Raw genomic sequence first — 20,698 nt, 5'->3', positions numbered from 1 at the left:
TATTGGCTTCCGTAATTATTTTATAGATAAAGTTTATTTGGGTTTTTTGTAGAGAAAAAAGTATCCATCCATGCTTTTAATTTTTTGAACTTTAAAACCAAGAAATTAGATAACTAAAAACTGACGCTTTTAAGAAAATCAGTGGTGCCATGGCAGTTTCAGATGAAACAAACTAATGCAAATGCAGGCGCTTTTGTTTAATTTCATAATTCCATGGCATTACCGACTTTATAAACGCGACAGTTTTTAATTTTTACATTTTGCTGTTTCTAAACTTATGAAATTAGGAAACAATAATATCTACGGATTTGTAATTTTTTCTCTACAAAAAATCTAGGTAGACTTTATTTCTAAAATAATTAGGGAAGCCATTAATTGGAAATTAAAAAATTACTATTGAAATTCCTATGGTGTGTGCGTCAAGTCACCACCCCGTATATGATTCTGCGAATAAACCACTCCTGGACCTGGTTGTGAATTCATTAAAAATAAAAAAGGTTTTCACCATAAGGCGCATTTACCATGCATCATTCGAATGCAAAAAGAATGTACTAAATATCTTCAAAACTGTAAGAGAAGATAAGGTCTTAGACGGACGGACGGATAAGATGGCCATAATAGCGCCATCCTAGACGCCATCCAACATGGGTTGGAAAATGCTCTAAAAAAATGTTAAGCTTTCGGAATTGCGAATCTACGAAATTTGACATGTCCCGAACACTTTGTATAAACGTTTTGAACTGTTATTACATATTAAGTAAGGCAAATTCCTTATTTAAGGTCCACGCAAACCGACGCGGACATGCGGACGCGGGAGCGGGAGCGGTACCGCATGCGCGAAATATTTCTACAGCGGTATATGCGTGCGAACCGCCGGCCGCATCGGTGTGCGTGATCGTACATCCCGCTGTAGAAATATTTCCCGGATGCGGTACCGCTCCCGCGTCCGCATGTCCGCGTCGGTTTGCGTGGACCTTTAAGCAAATCCAGAAAATAATTATGGGTCTGTTTTATGTTCGCTTTACAAAAGGCAATTTATTTACTGACTGAGTATCATTTCCAAAAATTTCGAAAGAATGTAGTCCACACTTCGGTTGTAGGACAATTCGCTCCCGGACAATTCGCGTCTGGATAATTCGCTCCCGGACAATTTGCACCCGGACAATTCGCGCCGGGATAATTCGCTCCCGGACAGTTCGCGCTGGGATAATTCGCTCCCGGACAATTCGCACCCGGATAATTCGCTCCCGGACAAATCGAACCCGGACAATTCGCTCTCAAGACAATTCGCTCCTAGGAAAATTCGCTCCCGGACAATTCGCGCCGGGATAATTCGCTCCCGGACAATTCGCTCCCGTGCAATTCGCGCTCGGATAATTCGCTCCCAGATAATTCGCTGCCGAATAATTCGCACCCGGATAATTCGCTCCCGGAAAATTCGCTCTCAGAACATTCGGTGGGACCTATAGTAAAGTGTAAGCTGTAGTATTATTTTATTTGGATACGAGCAAAATTCATCCTAGAAACATTTTACAAGGTCAGTCAGTAGACCGTGATTTCATGGAATATTTGGAAGCTTGATGCTGTATTAGGTACATTGTATGGATATTGTATAAGAAACTTCAACGTCAATATCTATACTTACACATCGCAAAACCTTCGCGTATACGAAATACATATACAGTATTAATACGAAAGTAACTTTCTCAAGGAATGTTAGCTGCCCGAAATAGGATTTGTAACAGTAGGTACATTATAGAGACGAAAGTGGCTACTTTTGTTCCGAGACTTTGTATCTCTTCGCTCAGATCTCGGGCTACTTAGGTTTTTTCTTCCGCGAACGACAACCGAAATAACGGGCTAAATTTCAAAAAGACTATGGAGAACTCTCCAATTGTGCAGCAGTTACGCAGCCGGTCAAATTTTCCAGATTTAAACAGTCAAAACTTAATAAAATTTAATGTTTTTCACACCAATATTCAAAGTGTCAGAAGCAAGGTAAATGAGTTAGAGGCTTTTTTATTAGATTAAAAAAAAGAATATCATGCGATCTGTTTGAGCGAACATTGGCTAAATGAATTAGAGATTAAATCTTTTGTTCTTAATAACTTTTACGTTGCAGATTATTTTTGCAGAACATACTTCAGACACGGAGGAACGATGATCCTTTTAAAAACCAAATTTCTCTTAAACCAATAAACATTTTAAAAAGCTTGTCAATAGAAAAACAGTGCGAACTCTGTGGCGTTGAGATAGACTCTCTGAATTTGGCAATAATTTGTGTATATAGGTCTCCTGCAGGCGATCATAATTGTTTTATTCAAACGATCAAAAGACTGTTATTGTCAATAAATTTGAAGAAGAAATGGATGATAGTTGGAGATTTCAATGTTAAGTTTGGAACGACTGAAACTGAAACGACTCATTTAACTGATCTGCTATCGTCATTTGATTTTGATCAAATGATCTTCGATAGTACAAGGAAGCAGAATTGTATCGACAACATTTTTGTTAATTTCAAGGTAAACCTTGAACATGTTTCTGTAATAGATCATATACTGTCCGATCATAAAGGACAGGAGATAAAATTGCGGCTAGGTTCAGATGTTACAAATAAAGAAAAAATTTACGCCAAATGTAGACCCTTTACCCAAAAGGGAAAATTTTTGTTGTACCAATGTTTGAGCAACACAAACTGGAACTTTTTAAAAGATTCTAGTAGTCCCAGCGAGGTTAGGTTTAATATATTTTTTTAATATAATTCTACAAGAATTTGATAATTGTTTACCAGTCAAGCGTAAACATTTTAATAAAAATCAAAAATCAATTTCCTGGTTTAACCAGCATTTAAGTAGGATGAGGGAAAAACTCTCATTGATAAATGATGTTTATAACGCATACAATACCAGTCCCCTACGTACACTTAGGAATAATTTTAGACAAACATATCGTACTGAACTAAGGAAAGCGAAAATGTGTGCAAACAAATCATTTATCAACAATGCCAAAAATTCTAGTAATGCCATGTGGTCGATTATCGATTCTTCTAGAAACACTAATCGTCAGGAAAGTCCTAACACCTGAAGAGTTTAATACATATTTTAAAGAAATTCCAGCGAAAATCACCAAAAGAATTAATTCTACTTCTTCTGCAACATTAAGCACGGGCTCATTTAGTCGGATTAATAATCCGGCTCCCCACTTAAAATTTTTTTTGCACGAAGTAAGCATCATTGAGGTAAGAGACGCCATTACGTCTTTATCTAATAGTAAATGTCGAGACATATATGCAGAAATTGTAAAATGTCTAAGGGATTTAATTGTATTACCACTAACAGTGTTAATTAATGAGTGTTTTAGGGAAGGAACGTTCCCAAAGGCATTGAAACGGTCTATAATTTTACCTTTGTCTAAAAAGGGTGACAAAGAGGATGTTTCAAATTATAGGCCGATATCAATACTTCCCATTTTTTCAAAAATTTTCGAAAAGATCTTAAAAAATCGCATACTGAATTATTTTGAGGTCAATAATATTTTTAATAATGCACAATACGCTTTTAGATCAAAAAAGTCAACGACGGACGCCCTTGTAGATCTATCTAGTACAATCTTAAATACATTTAATGAAAATAATTATACAACAGCAACTTTTCTAGATTTAAGCAAACCTTTGATTGTGTAAATCATAAGATCTTGTTAAATAAGTTGCAAGCATATAATTTTGATGAAATTTCCATTAAACTCATGCAATCATATCTCGAAGAACGTTCTCAAACTGTTAGATATAACGGTTTATTCTCAAAAGAAATATGTGTACAGTCTGGTGTTCCACAAGGTTCCATTTTAGGGCCTGTGCTTTTCTTAATTTATATAAATGACTTGCCTTCTACAGTTAATGGTCATTTCATATTATATGCCGATGACACTACAATACTAAGCTCTGGTTCTGGTCTAGAAATCACAAATATAAGAAGTATAGATCTTCAAGGGCAGTCCAAGTCTTGGTTCCACTTGAACAAGTTGTCTCTAAATGAAGACAAAACAGAAGTTTTAACTTTTACGATGAAAAGGGAGTAGGGACACTGATGTAATTAACCAAAAACCGGTGAAATTTCTAGGCGTCTATCTGGACTCCACACTTTCATGGTCACGCCATATTGACGAGCTCTCCTCAAAACTGAACAGAACTGTGTTCTTACTCCGTAATTTAACAAACCATGTTTTTCCGGAAGTTACGCCTACGCGCACTGCGTACTTCGGATTATTCCATGCCATAATGAATTATGGTATTTTAATATGGGGTCACTGCTCCTCTGTATCTAGAATCTTTAAAATACAAAGAAGAGTGGTTAGAATATTGGCTAACCTAGACTATCAATCTGATTGCAGGCAAGCCTTCACAGATTTGGAAATATTAACCTTACCCTCACTTTACATATATTTAAATGCCACTCGGACTTTCACAATTATGATACGCGAAATATGCATAATTACGTCCCTACTTATTTACGTCTTAAAAAAAGTCAGTACGGCCCTAATTTTTTAGCCATAAAATTTTTTAATATGTTGCCCACCGCTCTCAAACATTGCAATGAAATGGTTTTAAATCTAAAATTAAATCATATCTAATAAAAAAGGCTTTCTATTCACTAGAAGAATTTTTGACGAATAAATGTTGTGATATAATGGAATAGTTTGTATAATTATTTGTTTGTTTGTAATTTATTATATTCGTTTGTCTCTTACATTGCATACTTAAAATGACTTGTGTAAACACCATGTGTAAAACATCAATAAATATTATTATTATTATTATTATTATTATAAATAGACAGTACATAGTACAGAAAAACGTTTTGGTGTTTAGAACCAAAAATGATATACTTACTATAAAAATAAGAATGGAAAAAAGTCGAAAAAATCATATAAAACACTTGCATCATATTTAGAGCGTTCCTCCCTCCCCCGCTCTTCCCCTGAGATAAAGAGAACATAATTTTGCCTCAATTAATGGCCGTTTTGCACCGACAAAGTTAAGCGGGGCTTAGCTTAAGCGTAGCTTAAAATCCATGGTAAGGATTATTGAGACAATGGTTGTCATGGATTTTAAGCTACGCTTAAGCTAAGCCCCGCTTAACTTTGTCGGTGCAAACCGCCATTAGTCATTGAATAAAAATTTTTATTCAGCGGTGAAGTGATGTATGATGTTGAGATTGGTTTATGAAATAATTGATCAAGTAAATTAATTAGATTTGCTAAAAAAATCAAGAGAAGTCGAAATTTGTTAATTTTAGTTCAAGTAAGCGATTTTCCAGCATGAACTTCAAAGAAGAGCCATCAGCTCCTATTTTGTTTGAGAGTATTTCGCATTGAGGCTCACCATGATGAAGTCTTTGGGAAGTGAAGTGATTTAAAACATTAACACCGGCCACTTGCTTGGCAATCAGCTTAAGAAATTATTAGACAAACCTACTAAGAATCTTGATAAAGAACTCTACGGAAGCGAATTATCCGGGTGCGAATTATCCAGGCGCGAATTGTCCGCACACCTCACACTTCGCGTGGACTTACAAAATAAAGTTAGAGTATACCATTTAAAATTCTTCCGGTAAAAGCGAAAGTCTCAGTTTGTCGTTGGACCTCATGTCCGTTCCCTCTGTATAACTGGAAGCAATTAAATTTGCCATAATTTATGTAATTTAAGTGGGAACTTACATCCTCTCTGTCTAGATGAACTGTGAACAACAAAATCCAGTTACATTACAAGCATTCCTGAAAATTTTATATTTTGTGATTAGTGAAAAAATTTTTTGAAAATTACAGTTTGGAAGGGTCAGACGTGCCCACGTTTAAATTTATTAACGATCCTCGAGATAGTTTATAATTTTGTATTGCTGTCTGTCTGTCCGTCTGTTCGTGTGCACGATAACTTTGTGTAGACTAACGCGTCAAAAAGTTACAGCCCAAAAACTGTCCAAACCTCAAAAAAAAGGGGGCTCTTTTATAATTCTTGTTACAAAGAACATATGAATGTCCGGTTTTCTGTGTTAGTAAATATTTATTAAACTTCAAGCAACTATGTAAATAAAAAAATTCGCGCATGCGCAACCAACTTTTCTGTTTGCGCAATGCCATTTTTTTTATATGTTAAGATATTTAAATGAAATTTTGTATGTAGGCACTTCGAATAAAAGTAAAACTAATGGCGATTCAAAAATTTGTTGGAAATACGCTGATCTGGTGAGACAGAATCAATCCCTTAAGGAGTGTTGTAAAAATGAAGTATCTATGTGCGAAGATCTCGAAGATCGTTCGATATACAGTTGTATCGGATTTTTTAAACAGATTTTTACACTGATATTTCATCACCAGATTAACCTCAAATAGTGAGGTTGAACATTCACGTATAGTAGGGTTGCCAACCGTCTTGTTTTCATAGGACATCTTCTGGTTTTTTGGGTGTCCTGAGGTATCCTGGGTAGTTTTTAAGTAGCGTCCTGGAGATTTTAAAGCGTCCTGTTGAGGTCCTGTGTTTTATAATTCGTTTTTATACGTTTTCGAACATTTTAAAACAAATTATGAATTTTTTGTCGACACACTACTTCCCATATTGGCGTGTCCTGCTTTTAAAATGAAATGTTCTGGTATTTCTACCTTAAAATCCTGGATTTCAAAATTTCGTGATTGCAATCCTAACCTATAGGTACACGGGGTTACGGATAGATCAAACATTCCCATAATGAGTGTGTTTGTTACACGCAATAAGTAGGTACAGGTATGCAAAAATATCTAAAGAGGAAAATTTCCCCCAAAAAATTCACTTCTTCTTAAGAAAGTTTACTGTTTGTGAGTGCAAAGGACTCCGCAACACTAAGCAGTGTGGGTGTAAGAAAGAGACCTGGGTCCCTTGCTCAAAGTTGTGCAAATGTTCCCCTCAAACATAGCACACATTTCCACCTAATTTTTCGATTTTTGGAGAATGTTTGTTAAAATATAGCCTTTTAATTTTTAAGTGCTTAATCGTACTCTACGCCCCCGAAAACATGGGAATAGACACTTGGATCGCGAACGTATGGCCAAAAGCACAAAAACTCTTAAATTTGGCGCTATTTTGGACGGCATCTCGAATAACGCACTTCCGGTTGCAATTTCGAGTTGTCAAACGGCATTTTCGGATTCCGCGGGGTCGAATTAGGTGGTAATGGTTTCAACTTAATTGTTACATGAAATGCTTCTTGATGCATTTGGAATTTCGCAAAACAAGACCTGACTACCTGTGAGGCCAAGGAAATCTCACACAGCTTGCAGATAATAATATGGTGTTTTCTTGGACAGCATTAGCGGGAAAGGTTTTTACCTGGGCTGAGACAATCTTTAATGGTTACAATTATGGCCAGAAGCGTTGGAGATTTCTGCCAACTTGAATAATCGAGTTTAGTAAGGTGCAGTGTGACAGTATTAAGTGATTACCATAATGTTAACACGATGTAGACTTTGGAACTGAAGGAGACCAAAGATAGGAGAGGACCTAATTCAAGGTCATCTAAAACAAATTTACGCTGGTGATAGAACAGAATCCTCACTTGGTGAAACAACCCGAGCCAAAGGTTAAACAGCATTAAAAATGGTAATGTTTGTTGCAATTATAAGTACTGTTTGCTGAAAGGCTACCATTATATCAGTGTGATAAACAGATACGTCATAATCATTTATAGCCTTAGAGGCATACAACTATGCGCCCCTCTACAAAAATACTACTATTAAACGAACGTTCTTGAAGATAAGTAAAATAATAAGGTTGGAAGTTAATAACACAACAACTTTTATCGTAGATATCGTTTCAAGAGTTCATAAATCAGTATGTAATAAACAAGATTCCACACAATACGTATAACCGCATGTAGGTACTACTATTCATTTTTACACGTCAAGAACACGTTTGAGGGAATCGTGAAATTCAATAACCCGAGGAAGTGAGGGTGCGTGAACTTAAAATATAGAAAATAGGTAATCAAATATTCCAGTGTTGAAAGAAGTCGTTTAGAGTGCAGTTATATAGGAAACAATGGCAGATTTTGAAATGCATCCGAGTGCTGTGACTTTCGTTGATGATCGCGTAAGTATTCAATCAATAGAAAGCCGTTTTTGTACGGTTTCCGTGTCCCTTTTGTAATACACTCAAGAAACGCAATCCATCACTGTTTCAAAATTGTCTGGTTGAGAAAACATTCCATAATTTTATTTAATTAGCGATAAAGTATGTGCGATAACCGCATTAGGTAATTCAAAACTTGTCAAAAGTTCGATGAGTGAAGAGTCAATTTGTTTATTATTAGTGCCGTGTTTCCAAGTCCATTATGTACACCATGGTGTAATACGAGTGTAAGTCATTTTTCGCTTTAGGTGCCTCTGTGATTTATCAAGTGGCTTTTGGCTATTTTTTTCCTTTGTGGCACTCCAGTTGGATAACTATCAACTCCGGTTAGAGATACGCCGTTGAATGCACTAACATAGGTATAACTTATGCGACCCGAAAGCTTTTAGAGCATTTAGGTACAAATACATTTTTCAGATCGTCACCAATTACTACGTCATCCTGGAACTTTATTTCTGAAATTAGAACAAATATTAAATGTGACGTTTACCGTTAATAAGATTAAATATTTCCTTGAAATGAAATTCAGTAAAACTGAGGTGCTTCCCGTTCTTGTGTAAATAATTCGGGGTCTCCTTTTCGTACCAATGAATCTGAGGTTTTTTTTGTATTAATTGGTGAAATATTTATGGAATATAGGATGAAGTGATGAGTAAACAATGAAGCAGTACTCTTAATATTTATATTTGTGCAATAAGGTGTCGTTTAAATGAACTGTGAATATACTTCAAATGGAAAGGATTGTTATTCATGAGTGTCTTATACACGTACAAAGTGAATCTAGTTGTAACGATGGCAATTATACGAAACTGCAATCGTTTATCAGTTACACCTTTCATATTAATAGCTTAAGTGGATATAAACATACAAAGGTATGACCTATTAAGTGTACTTATTCGTTACTTTGTCTTCTAAAGAGTTTATTCAGAAACGTTCCTTACAAATTCTATAGTTACCACAAATTTTGTAGTGTCAGATTACATACCTAAATGTTCTTCATTTGGAATCTGGTAAATGTACCTATATTCTTCAAAATACATTTGCAAAATTTCAAGTTATAATTCGAAATTAAGGTTAAGATCGAGCTACAACACAAAATTGAGGCTAGCTTTGAGTTATATCCAGTTGTAGATTCATTTCTAGTTATAACGTATAACTTGAAATAAGTAAAATATTTGTTCTATGTCCACTTTCGTACTATAGGTACTGAAAATGATATAATTAAAAAGAAATAAAGCATAATTTAAGCAGAAAATGTATTGCCAAATAATGTTGGTTGCATTAAAGCTTCACTTGTAGTTCCATTACACATAAAACGTCAATTCTTCTTTATAAAAAGAAGCACACTTTTGTCGGCACAAATCTCGGAACTAAGTGGATTGGTTAGTGCTACTTTTGTGCCGGTTTATGCCGTAAAAAGTTTGCCAGCAAAACATACCGTTTGGAAATTATTTCGACTTTTAAAGGTTCTGCTAATAGGCCAATCAGGTTTTTTATCTGGAAATATCTCGGGAAATACTGAAATTTTATAGTTTTGGGTAGTACGTAGGTACGTAGAACTAAAATTCATAAAATGGACAATTCGAAACTTGCCATTTTCTATATGAAAGTTGTTTAACATTTTATTTCCCATAATAAGGCAGTATTCCATTGTTTTTATGTTTAATCAGAAACGTACACGTTCATTTGTTTTATTTTCATGTAGGATATCTGGATTATTGTTATTGGTCTAATTAAGATAAATTTGTTTGAAAAATTTTCTTGTTTAAGGGTACTAACATGTTACATCATTGAAAATCAACTGAGCCTATGACAATGTGCATTGGTATTTAAAACAATTCAATTGTTTTTCGTTATTCATTTGTTTTCTGAAATAAAAACAATGGAATACTCAAATTAGCGTAATGAAAAGGTGCACTGCCATTTAAAAAAAATTAATTGTTTTTCGTTACTCATTTGTTTAAATAAAAAGAACTGAATGCTGCCTTATTATGGGAAATAAAATGTTTTAACAACTTTCATATAGAAAATTTTTGTATACATTCGATATTTACCGAGATATATACTATATTCTATACATAATGGGCACCCTGTATATAACGTACCTATTACCGATGTTAAATGACAGAAACCTTATACAAGCGCGAGATAGATATTTATATAATCTAATGTAGTAAATAAAAGCTGATTGAGTCATATTATGCGAGACCGATACGTATAAATACAAGTGTAAATAATGGGAAGAGAGCATTCGTTAAACGGCATCACGGAGTGCAAAATCTGTACGTTTATTGTTATATACAGTGTTATTTATTGAGAAGTAGACATAGGGATTTACTTATATATAATTTTTCCTATGTCTACTTTAAAACGATAAAATCTCTTCTAAAAAACGCCTAATTTTATGCAGATACAATAAAATAAGATCTGGCTGTCATATTAATTAATTTGAATATTGTCGTTTTGGCTTCCGTATTGTTATTCTCGTACGTGTGTGATGTATTCAACTAAAGAAAAAGTTGATTTTGTCAGTTGGTATAGTACCGGTAACAGTTTAAAGAGCGTAAGAGATTTATTTTCTGCAAAGCCAAACAACAATATTCATATATAATACCATAAGTAGTCGAAGTATTGTCGAATATTTTTGAGGTGCTGTCACGAATGCTAGTTACGCTGATTAATACCACGAGCGCTTGCGCGAGTGGTATTAAAAAGCGTAACTAGCATGAGTGGAACAGCAGCTCAAAAATAATCTACAAAATACTTCGACTACGAATGGTATTCGGAGGACTATTCAATGAATCAAAAGAAAAATTAAGCATAATTACCCACGCGAATGTATTTCCATGACAACAATAAACGTCAAAATAAATTATGGAAGTTGCTTTTCATTTTGCTATTGATTCTATTCGAACTTTTGTGCTCCAAGCTAATTCGTTATGAGGGATTAAATTAAAAGATGTGGTGATAAGTCGGTTGTCGAAATTGATTAACAAACTAAGAAGAATGTTCCGGTTAATACGACAAAATTTCGCGTCATTTCACTGGTGGAAGTTTGACAAATGTCATTGAATAATCGCATTGGGGATTTACGATAATTCAACCGGTTTAACCGGGTTGGTAGAAATCACCATAGAAACAATTGTCTCAATAATTGTAACCATAGCAAAATCTACCAACCCGGTTAAACCGGTTGAATTATCGTAAATCCCCATTGAATTGTCGCTGAAATACCACACGTGAAATTATCACTTATAATTGCACAAGAGGTTTGTATTTTACCGAGTAAATTTGGGTTGTTTAGGTAATGAAAATCTGTTGCCTAGCAATTAGACGAGAAAAACTATCAACTAATAAAAATGCGACACCGCAGGTGGAGCATTTTTAGGTTGACAGTTTTTCGAGTTCAATTGCTAAAAGGCAACAGATTTGAATTGCAACAACACAAATTTACGCGGTTTAAATACAAACCTCGAGTGTAATTCGGCAGGACAATTTAACGAACAAGAAATTCACATAACTAATCAATTACTGACAGACGTCAAACTAGTCATATGAGAGATAATGCGATAATTGGTTCGAAAATGAATAAGTGAAAAAACCACTAGTGCATTTGTCGCTGGAAAAGTTGCAGGTAACTTTTGCCGCTGTCAAAGTGACAATTGCACTGCGGCTTATGCGATTTTTTATACATGAGTTGAATTGTCGCTGAAATACCACACGTGCAATTATCACTTATAATTGCACAAGAGGTTTGTATTTTACCGAGTAAATTTGGGTTGTTAAGGTAATGAAAATTTGTTGCCTAGCAATTAGACGAGAAAAACTGTCAACTGAGCATTTTTAGGTTGACAGTTTTTCGAGTTCAATTGCTAAAAGGAAACAGATTTGAATTGCAGCAACCCAAATTTACTCGGTTTAAATGCAAACCTCGAGTGTAATTCGGCAGGACAATTTAACGAACAAGAAATTCACCAAACTAATCAATTATTGACAGACGTCAAACTAGTCATATGGGTAAGGATAATGCGATTATTGGTTCGAAAATGAATAAGTGAAAAAACGACTAGTGCATTTGTCGCTGGAAAAGTTGCAGGTAACTTTTGCCGCTGTCAAAGTGACAATTACACTGCGGCTTATGTGATTTTTTATACATGAGTTGAATTGTCACTATAATTCGTTCCCATTGGCGCAGCAATTTGAAATCGAGACATTTCACTGGTTGAAATGTGACAAATGTTAGATGAATTGAATAGTCAAATTAATTAATATAAAAGTCAGATCTTTATTTGTTTTAAGAAGTTATTTTTGATGGATAAAATTGGGCGTCCTTCAGAAGAGATTTTGTCATTTAGAAGTAGACATAAGGAAAAACAATACACTTAAATCCCTATGTCCACTTTTCAATAAATAGCACTTAAGTACTTACCTACTACTACCTTCTTTGCATTCCATTCCAAGTTTTTTAAATAAAATTTCTATTGTTTGCAACTTACTAAGAAAATTGTACTAATGAACAATCTATAGTTTCTTTCATTAAGTAAATTGGATTCATTTAAGCACTATCGCAGTACTTTAAATCAATGCACTTATCTATGATTTTTCGAAATTTCGAATTCAAAAGGGAAAAGGAGCAAGGAGTCAAGGAGGAAGGTGCATCCAGTCAAACTCTTTGTCAGATATAAATTATTTCATCAGGTGTTTTTTAAATCCATTTTTGAATTATTTTTATTCGCCCTAGAATTTGACCCAGATTCCGAAAATGAATTTTAAGTTTACTTTTTGACTCTTCAGTGCAAGAAATGCGCAAGAAAAAATTATGGTAGACGATTGCGAGCATTTTTTAAAGTCAACACCTGATTTTTAAATTTGTTCCATATTTTAGCCGCTCACTGTATATTGTAAACTTGCGGTTTTTGTGGACGCCAATTGTTTGAAAGTTTCAGACTCGCGCCTGGGATTCTTAACATATTAACGTATCGCAGTTTACATTATTTTTATTGTGCAGGGTGTATAAAATACAATTAATTTTCCTTTGGTACCTTTCCTTAATGGTGTTTCAGATTGAAAGACTCAATCTACCTATAAAGGATTTTTTGCCCTTTATTGTTGAGAATGTATTTTTTTGGGGAATTTTTAAGCTTTGTGTAAAGTGTCGGGTGGCCCTTTTATGATATTTAATATTTCAGCAGTTTTCTTAAACATCTCCATAGGGAATGTATTTTTTGCGAAATTTTGGAATTTAAGATTTTGCTGTAAAATGTATACAGGGTGCCCATTATGTATGGAATATAGTATATATCTCGGTAAACATCGAATGTATACAAAATTTTTCTATTATGAAAGTTGTTTAACATTTTATTTCCCATAATAAGGCAGCATTCAGTTGTTTTTATTTCAGAAAACAAATGCGTAATGAAAAACAATTGAATTTTTTAAATAGCAGTGCATCTTTTCATTGGGCTCATTTGATAATGTAAGGTAATATCTGTTCTTTGTATAATGTGTGCTTAATAAATATTATTTTTATACAATTTTTCAAAAAAAATTATAATTATTACAACAATAACATTAATCTAGATATCCGGCATGAAAATAAAACAAATGAACGTGTACGTTTCTTATTAAACCTTGAAGATAAAATGAATTTAACAATAAAATGGTACACATTCATTTGTTTTATTTTGATGTAGGATATCTAGATTAATGTTATTGATGTGACTCGTATTAGGGTGCTAACATTTTACATCATAGAAAAAAGAAAGAAAATCTCTATCTGAAAAGGTGCACTGCCTTTAAAAAAATTGAATTGTTTTTCGTTACTCATTTGTTTTCCGAAATAAAAAGAACTGAATGCTGCCTTATTATGGGAAATAAAATGTTAAACAACACTCATATAGAAAAATTTTGTATGCATTTGACATTTACTGAGATATATACTATATTCCATACATAATGGGCACCCTGTATATAACGTATTACCGATGTTAAATGACAGAAACCTTATACGAGCGCGAGATAGACATTTATATAATCTAATGTAGTAAATAAAAAGTTGATTGAGTCATATTTTGCAAGACCAATACGTATAAATACAAGTGTAAATAATGGGAAGAGAGCATTCTTAACATATTAACGTATCGCAGTTTACCTTAATTTTATTTTACAGGGTGTATAAAATACAATTAACTTTCCTTTGATACCTTTCTTTAATGGTGTTTCAGATTAAAAGACTCAATCTACCCATAAAGGATTTTTTACCCTTTATAGTTGAGGATGTATTTTTTGGGGAATTGTTAAGATTTGTGTAAAGTGTCGGGTGGCCATTTTATGGTATTTAATATTTCAGGAGTTTTCTTAAACATATCCATAGGGAATGTATTTCTTGTGAAATTTTGGAATTTAAGATTTTGCTATAAAATGTATACAGGGTGCCCATTAAGTATGAGATGTAGTATATATCTCGGTAAATATCGAATGTATACAAAAATTTTCTATTATGAAAGTTGTTTAACATTTTATTTCCCATAACAAAGCAGCATTCAGTTGTTTTTATTTCAGAAAACAAATGAGTAACGAAAAACAATTGAATTTTTTTAAATAACAGTGCTTCTTTTCATTGGGCTCATTTGATAATGTAATGTAATATCTGTTCTTTGTATAATGTGTGCTTAATAAATGTCATTACTATTATACAAGAAAATTTTTCAAAAAAAATTATTATAATTACAACAATAACATTAATCTAGATATCCGACATGCAAATAAAACAAATAAACCTGTACGTTTCTTATTAAACCTTGAAGATAAAATGAAATTAGCAATAAAATGGTAACAAAAGTACACATTCATTTGTTTTATTTTGATGTAGGATATCAGGTTAATGTGACTTGTTCTCGTATTAGGGTACTAACATGTTTAATCATAGAAAAAAGAAAAAAATCTATCAAAGGAGCTTAATGAAAAGGGCACTGTCATTTAAAAAAATTCAATTGTTTTTCGTTATTCATTTGTTTTCAGAAATCAAAACAACTGAAAATTTTGTATACATTCGATATTTACCGAAATATATAGGTAGCTGCTATATTCCATACATACTGGGCACCCTATATTTATTACGATTACTTTGAGCTAGCTTGGTAAAATTACGTTAACTTTTGTTCAGTTTGATCCTTGAATATTGACGTGATGTAAGTTGCGAAAAGCGAAGTACTCATCAGGACTTTGTAACTTATAGCCAGTTCTATACGCATCGATTGTAATAGATATTAGAACTTAGCTGATTCTGCAATTGTACTATCGATTTTTGGGATGCTCTCCAACATGTTGTCGGTCTTTTATTGGAATGGCGAAGGTTATCCATTCGTTTTAGAGTTATTACATCCATATTTTGTTGTAGAAGAGCCCTATAACTACATTAGGCTCTGGTTCTAGTCATTGTAATCATTTCCTTATACACTTATTCGGAGATGTTTTAAATTCTGTTCCTTTCAAACTCTTCAGTCTGTTTTATTCTACTGAATTCTTCTTACCCCGAGGGTTGATGGCTGTGAAATTAAGTGGTTGTTTCTAATTTCATATACGCGAAAATAATATCGTTGAAACGGTAGCTGCATAAATACATAAGCTCGTCTAGTATATGCTAATATATTTACATCCGTGGTAATATGCTTGAGGCATTACGAGACACTATATCTGAATGGTAATGTAAAAATCAAGCAAAAGCACAAATGAAAACACCATTATTAGTGTAGTAAGTTTTCATAGTGTCTGTGAGGAGGGTTTTCTCTTTACACACAAATTGGGATTCATGAAACATTAATGCGGTCTTCTAATTTCAGCTATGCTACAGTGGCCAGAAGTGTTACCGAATACCAGAAGCCTTAGTTAAAATGTACGGACCAAAGGTACAAAGCTTAGACCTAAGTTATAACGAACTGGTCTCGCTGCGTGGTATGGAAGGATTTCCTTTGCTGAGGGAATTAGTTTTGGATAATAATCAACTTACGGATTCCCTAGTTTTACCTTATCTACCGCACTTGCATACCTTATCATTAAATAAAAATTGCGTAAGTATTGATTCAATTTATATTGCGACAGGACAAGCGTTAATTTCAGATTAACGACATTGAACTTTTGATAACCAAGATTATTCACAATTTACCTACTTTAACATATTTAAGTCTATTGGGGAACAAAGCGTGCCCGAATCAGCTATCAGACATTGATAAGGATGAAGAGGATTATCAAAGGTATCGGTAAGTATGTTTAAGAGATTTAAAAATAACACCACTTTCAAGTTCATTTGCAGTAATTGGAAAAGTAAATTTGATTTTGTGAAGACCACTTATTATTCTTATATGGTCAATAAAATAATGCTCTTCTTATTTTACAGGTATTACGTTTTGCATCGGCTTCCGGCGTTACAATTTTTAGACTCTACAAAGGTGAAAGATTCCGAACGCCTAGAGGCAAAGCTCAGAGGCCAATACATGAAAATAATTCGTCCCAAACATGTTAATTTAAATATAGCGGGAGACGCCGTTTTGCAAACCTTAACGCCTCTCCCGCGAAGTGTACGTAAACCCGAGGACCATCGAGGTTTGTATTTCCCGCAGTTGCATTGCTCTAATTAAATTTATTTAAGGTGCTTACGAAAGGTGCAAATATCGATACTCTGGAAAGAACTCTGAAGGAAATCGGTTTATTTCGAACAATGATCTGTAATTTATATTGTAATGTAAGGTAGTATTTATAAAGAAGAAATGCGTGACAGTTGCTTATCAAAAAATTAGATGGCCCAAAAGTGTTATTAGAAAATCGTGTAAAGTCTAACGGTTAAAATTTTAGGATAATCTCCCTTCGAAGATGTCGGCTTGTTTTCAAAATAAGGAAGGTACGTTTGAATCGTTTTAGCTTTTCTCTGCTCTCCTTCATAAACCATTTTGTAATCTCCTGCGTCAACCTCTCCTTCTTCTGGCCACTTAACTTCGCTCACATCTAGTATGTCAATTTTGTATCTCACTATATTCTAGTTTTCCTTTTCTGTTCATTGGTCTTATATTCCAGTAACGTAGCCTCTTAGACATGAATTGTTTCCTACCTTCCTTCCTTTAACTCTCCTCTTACATGTGTCTCCTGGAATAGTGGTCACCCGGAGATCCAAATGTGAGCATTTTACTTAGGAACTGTCATAATAAAGAAGAGTGCTTTTCCAGCGTTGCCGAGGATATTCATATGACTTTTAATACGGAGTACGGTAGTCTTTTCTGGGATTTTCCATCTTTCCGTATTCTATGCTGTTGGTTCCTTCCTCAGAACTCATCTGCGTTTCGGGGAGGTTTCTCCCCAAGGGGAAGAGGGTGCCCTGACCTCCTACCCGCTCGTCTGCCCTACAAAAAGCCGTTGACACTTGGTAGAGGGGTGGCTTCTTCCACCCACCGGACGCTCGGTGTACTTAATGACAGATAGACATAGCAAGTACTGAAAATAACGGATTTCCCCGTTTATTTAGGGAACTTACTTTACCCTTAAAATTTCGAAAATATTTAAATTATTGTGTTTGGATTAAAACAAGTAAAAAGGTTTTGGTCCTAAGGCGAGATAACTTTAGCGCATTTTCCATACATTTATCAGTACTTGCCAAAGGATTATGGCTATGTCTTTCTTTACTAAAAGCATCTATGGTTAAAATTTCAAAAAAATATCTCAATAAATACGAAAATTTGGCATTGCGCAATCTACGCATTCGCACATCTTATTTTTTCAATATGCGATATGTTTGCCTTTACTAGAAGCATCTGTGATTAAAGTTTCAAAGAAATATCTGCCGAATTAAAAAAAAAGGAACAAAATATATTTAAAACTGTAAGAGTAGTTGAGGTCTCTGACGGACGGAGAGAGAAAATGGCTGCAATAACGCACCCAACTTCGATGGAAAACCCTAAAAATGAAGACACATTTTCAAAAATTTTCAAAAATGAATTTAAAAGCGTTGTTTACTTTCAGTCTTCATACAAGTAGGCGTAAAATAACAATCACGTCTTAAGATATAATCAGCTTCACAGATATGGTAGACTTTCAATTTTCATAAAAATCAGCCTACCTTGATTTTTATTACAATCATGAGTTCAGAAGTATTGGATGCTGATGAAAAAAATCAAAGTAGGCCGATTTATATATCAATTGAAAGTCTTCCATAACTTTTTAATTCTAAACAACTTCTTTTAATCCATTTTCGTTACATCTGCTAAAATAAAGGTAATTTTTAGAATTCGACAAAAAAACACCATGTATATTAATTAATTTGGCTCATTTTTGCAATACCTTACTTTGAGACTAAGCAGGAGCGATCCTCGGAACACGAAGATCCAACTGTAAAATCATTTGTCACATACACCAACTTTATATGCACTCAATCCGTGGACACACTGTATAAAAGAGGTCAAAACAACAATTTCCTTCAGATAAATTTGTTCGTTTTTACAAATAGATCAAGATCGTGGAAGCAGAATGCCATAGAAAGCTTCAGTAGCTTCAAAGATCCCCAAAGACCTAAAGAACAACATCCAATCTCTAAAAGTTGAAAAGGCGTCATAAAAGGCTTATGGAGACTCTTGGAGATATTTGAAAACTCTAAGAGTAATCGTAGAATAGGACGGTTTTTCACCTATAACTTTTCACATGCTGAGACGATCTTAACGTATATCGAAAATTCTTTTAGATTTTGACTTGTAGAAAACAAATCGCCCAGAAAACTGAAAATGGTACTAGTCTAGCAAAAATTATAGGGCTTTTTGTGGAGTTTTTTCATTATAATACGGTTTTTCACCTATAAATTTTCACGTGCCGAAACCATCTTAACGTATATCGAAAATTCTTTTAGATTTTGACTTGTAGAAAACAAATCGCCCAGAAAATTGAAAATCGTACTATTCTAGCAAAAATTATAGGGCCTTTTGTGGGTTTTTGCATTATAATACGGTTTTTCACCTATAACTTTACAAGTGCCAAAACGATCTTAACGTATATCGAAAATTCTTTTCGATTTTGACTTGTAGAATACAAATCACCCAGAAAATTGAAAATCGTACTATTCTAGCAAAAATTATAGTGCCTTTTGTGGGTTTTTTTCATTATAATAAGGTTTTTCACCTATAACTTTTCACGTGCCTAGACGATTTTAACTTATATGGAAAATTCTTTTAGATTTTGACTTGTAGAATACAAGTCACCCAGAAAATTGAAAATCTTACTATTCTAGCAAAAATTATAGGGCTTTTTGTGGGGTTTTTGCATTATAATACTGTTTTTTCACCTATAACTTTTCACGTGCCTAGACGATTTTAACTTATATGGAAAATTCTTTTAGATTTTGACTTGTAGAATACAAATCGCCCAGAAAATTGAAAATCGTAGAACTCTAGCAAAAATTATAGGGCTTTTTGTGGGTTTTTATCATTATAATACGGTTTTTCACCTATAACTTTTCACGTGCCTAGACGATTTTAAGTTATATGGAAAATTCTTTTAGATTTTGACTTGTAGAATACAAATCGCTCAGAAAATTGAAAATCGTACTACTCTAGCTAAAATTATAGGGTTTGTTGTGGGGTTTTTTCATTATAATACAGTTTTTCACCCATAACTTTGCACGTGCCTAGACGATCTTAACGTATATCGAAAATTCTTTTAGATTTTGACTTGTAGAATACAAATTGCCCAGAAAATCTAAAATCGTACTAGTCTAGCAAAAATTATAGGGCTTTTTGTGGGGTTTTTTTCATTATAATACGGTTATATATATATAGCCAATATTTTAGACATTAATTTCAATAACATATTTTACTTAATATGTAATCAAAATAACGCATCTTTAGTAAAAAATAATTATGTATGATTAAATATTAATCGTAAGAATTTAAATTACTTAAACTACTATTCAAAAAAAATCTAAATGGCAAAAAAAAACAGTACAAAGTTAAATGTTATGTCGATGTCGATGTCGATGTCTTGGTTAAAAATTGTCGTTTCAGAAGGTCTGCGATGAGTTTAGTTGATAAATAAAACAAATCTATTTCTGGAAACTCATTGCATGTAGCAGGGATCCTTGCTAACGGTTGACTCATAGTGTAGTTGTATCGATAGGTACCTTCTTTAAAAAGTTGTCTTGATCGGGTAGTTCTTTGTGGTATCGTGAATTGGAGAGCACTGAGATGCTTAGGACAATCCAGAGTTCCTTTTAGTAGTTTAGCTGCGATTAGAACATCAGCTATATTCCGGCGGTCTTCAAGCGGTATAATATTATATTTTGCCATGATGACGTTCTTGGAATTCAAATTGCCAGATTTGAATTTTATATAATTCAGGAATTTGGATTGAACTCGTTCAATGCTATGAATTAAATATTTGAAGTTAGGTGACCATATTGGACAAGCATATTCCAGAGTACTCCTACAGTAGACGTTAAATAGAGTCACTAAAACAGAGACATTACGAAAGGATGCACAATTTCTTTTAATAAAGCCCAGCACTTTGAAAGCT

The 20,698-nt window shown here is 33.8% G+C and overlaps 1 protein-coding gene across 6 annotated transcripts; it reads left to right on the top strand.

Moving 5' to 3' along the window:
• The first annotated feature begins 7,485 nt into the window (after positions 1 to 7,485).
• LOC116166766 (leucine-rich melanocyte differentiation-associated protein) lies at positions 7,486 to 16,931 on the top strand. 6 transcript variants are annotated; one of them, XM_031481872.1, is made up of 6 exons: positions 7,764 to 7,973; positions 8,025 to 8,116; positions 15,997 to 16,224; positions 16,274 to 16,413; positions 16,551 to 16,756; positions 16,803 to 16,931. In XM_031481872.1, the coding sequence occupies exons 2-6, from the start codon at positions 8,066 to 8,068 to the stop codon at positions 16,880 to 16,882; spliced, it is 705 nt and encodes a 234-aa protein (XP_031337732.1). In that variant the 5' UTR covers positions 7,764 to 7,973; positions 8,025 to 8,065; the 3' UTR covers positions 16,883 to 16,931. The 6 variants fall into 6 exon arrangements, with proteins under 6 accessions (XP_031337733.1, XP_031337732.1, XP_031337731.1 ...); XM_031481871.1 differs by having other exon boundaries at positions 7,764 to 7,979; XM_031481873.1 differs by lacking the exons at positions 7,764 to 7,973; positions 8,025 to 8,116 and adding an exon at positions 7,486 to 7,627.
• Positions 16,932 to 20,698: the final 3,767 nt, after the last annotated feature.

Source organism: Photinus pyralis, unplaced genomic scaffold (assembly GCF_008802855.1).
Source record: "Photinus pyralis isolate 1611_PpyrPB1 unplaced genomic scaffold, Ppyr1.3 Ppyr1.4_LG3b, whole genome shotgun sequence".
Taxonomy (NCBI): Eukaryota; Metazoa; Arthropoda; class Insecta; order Coleoptera; family Lampyridae; genus Photinus; species Photinus pyralis.
This window is presented reverse-complemented; position numbering and strand designations above follow the sequence as displayed.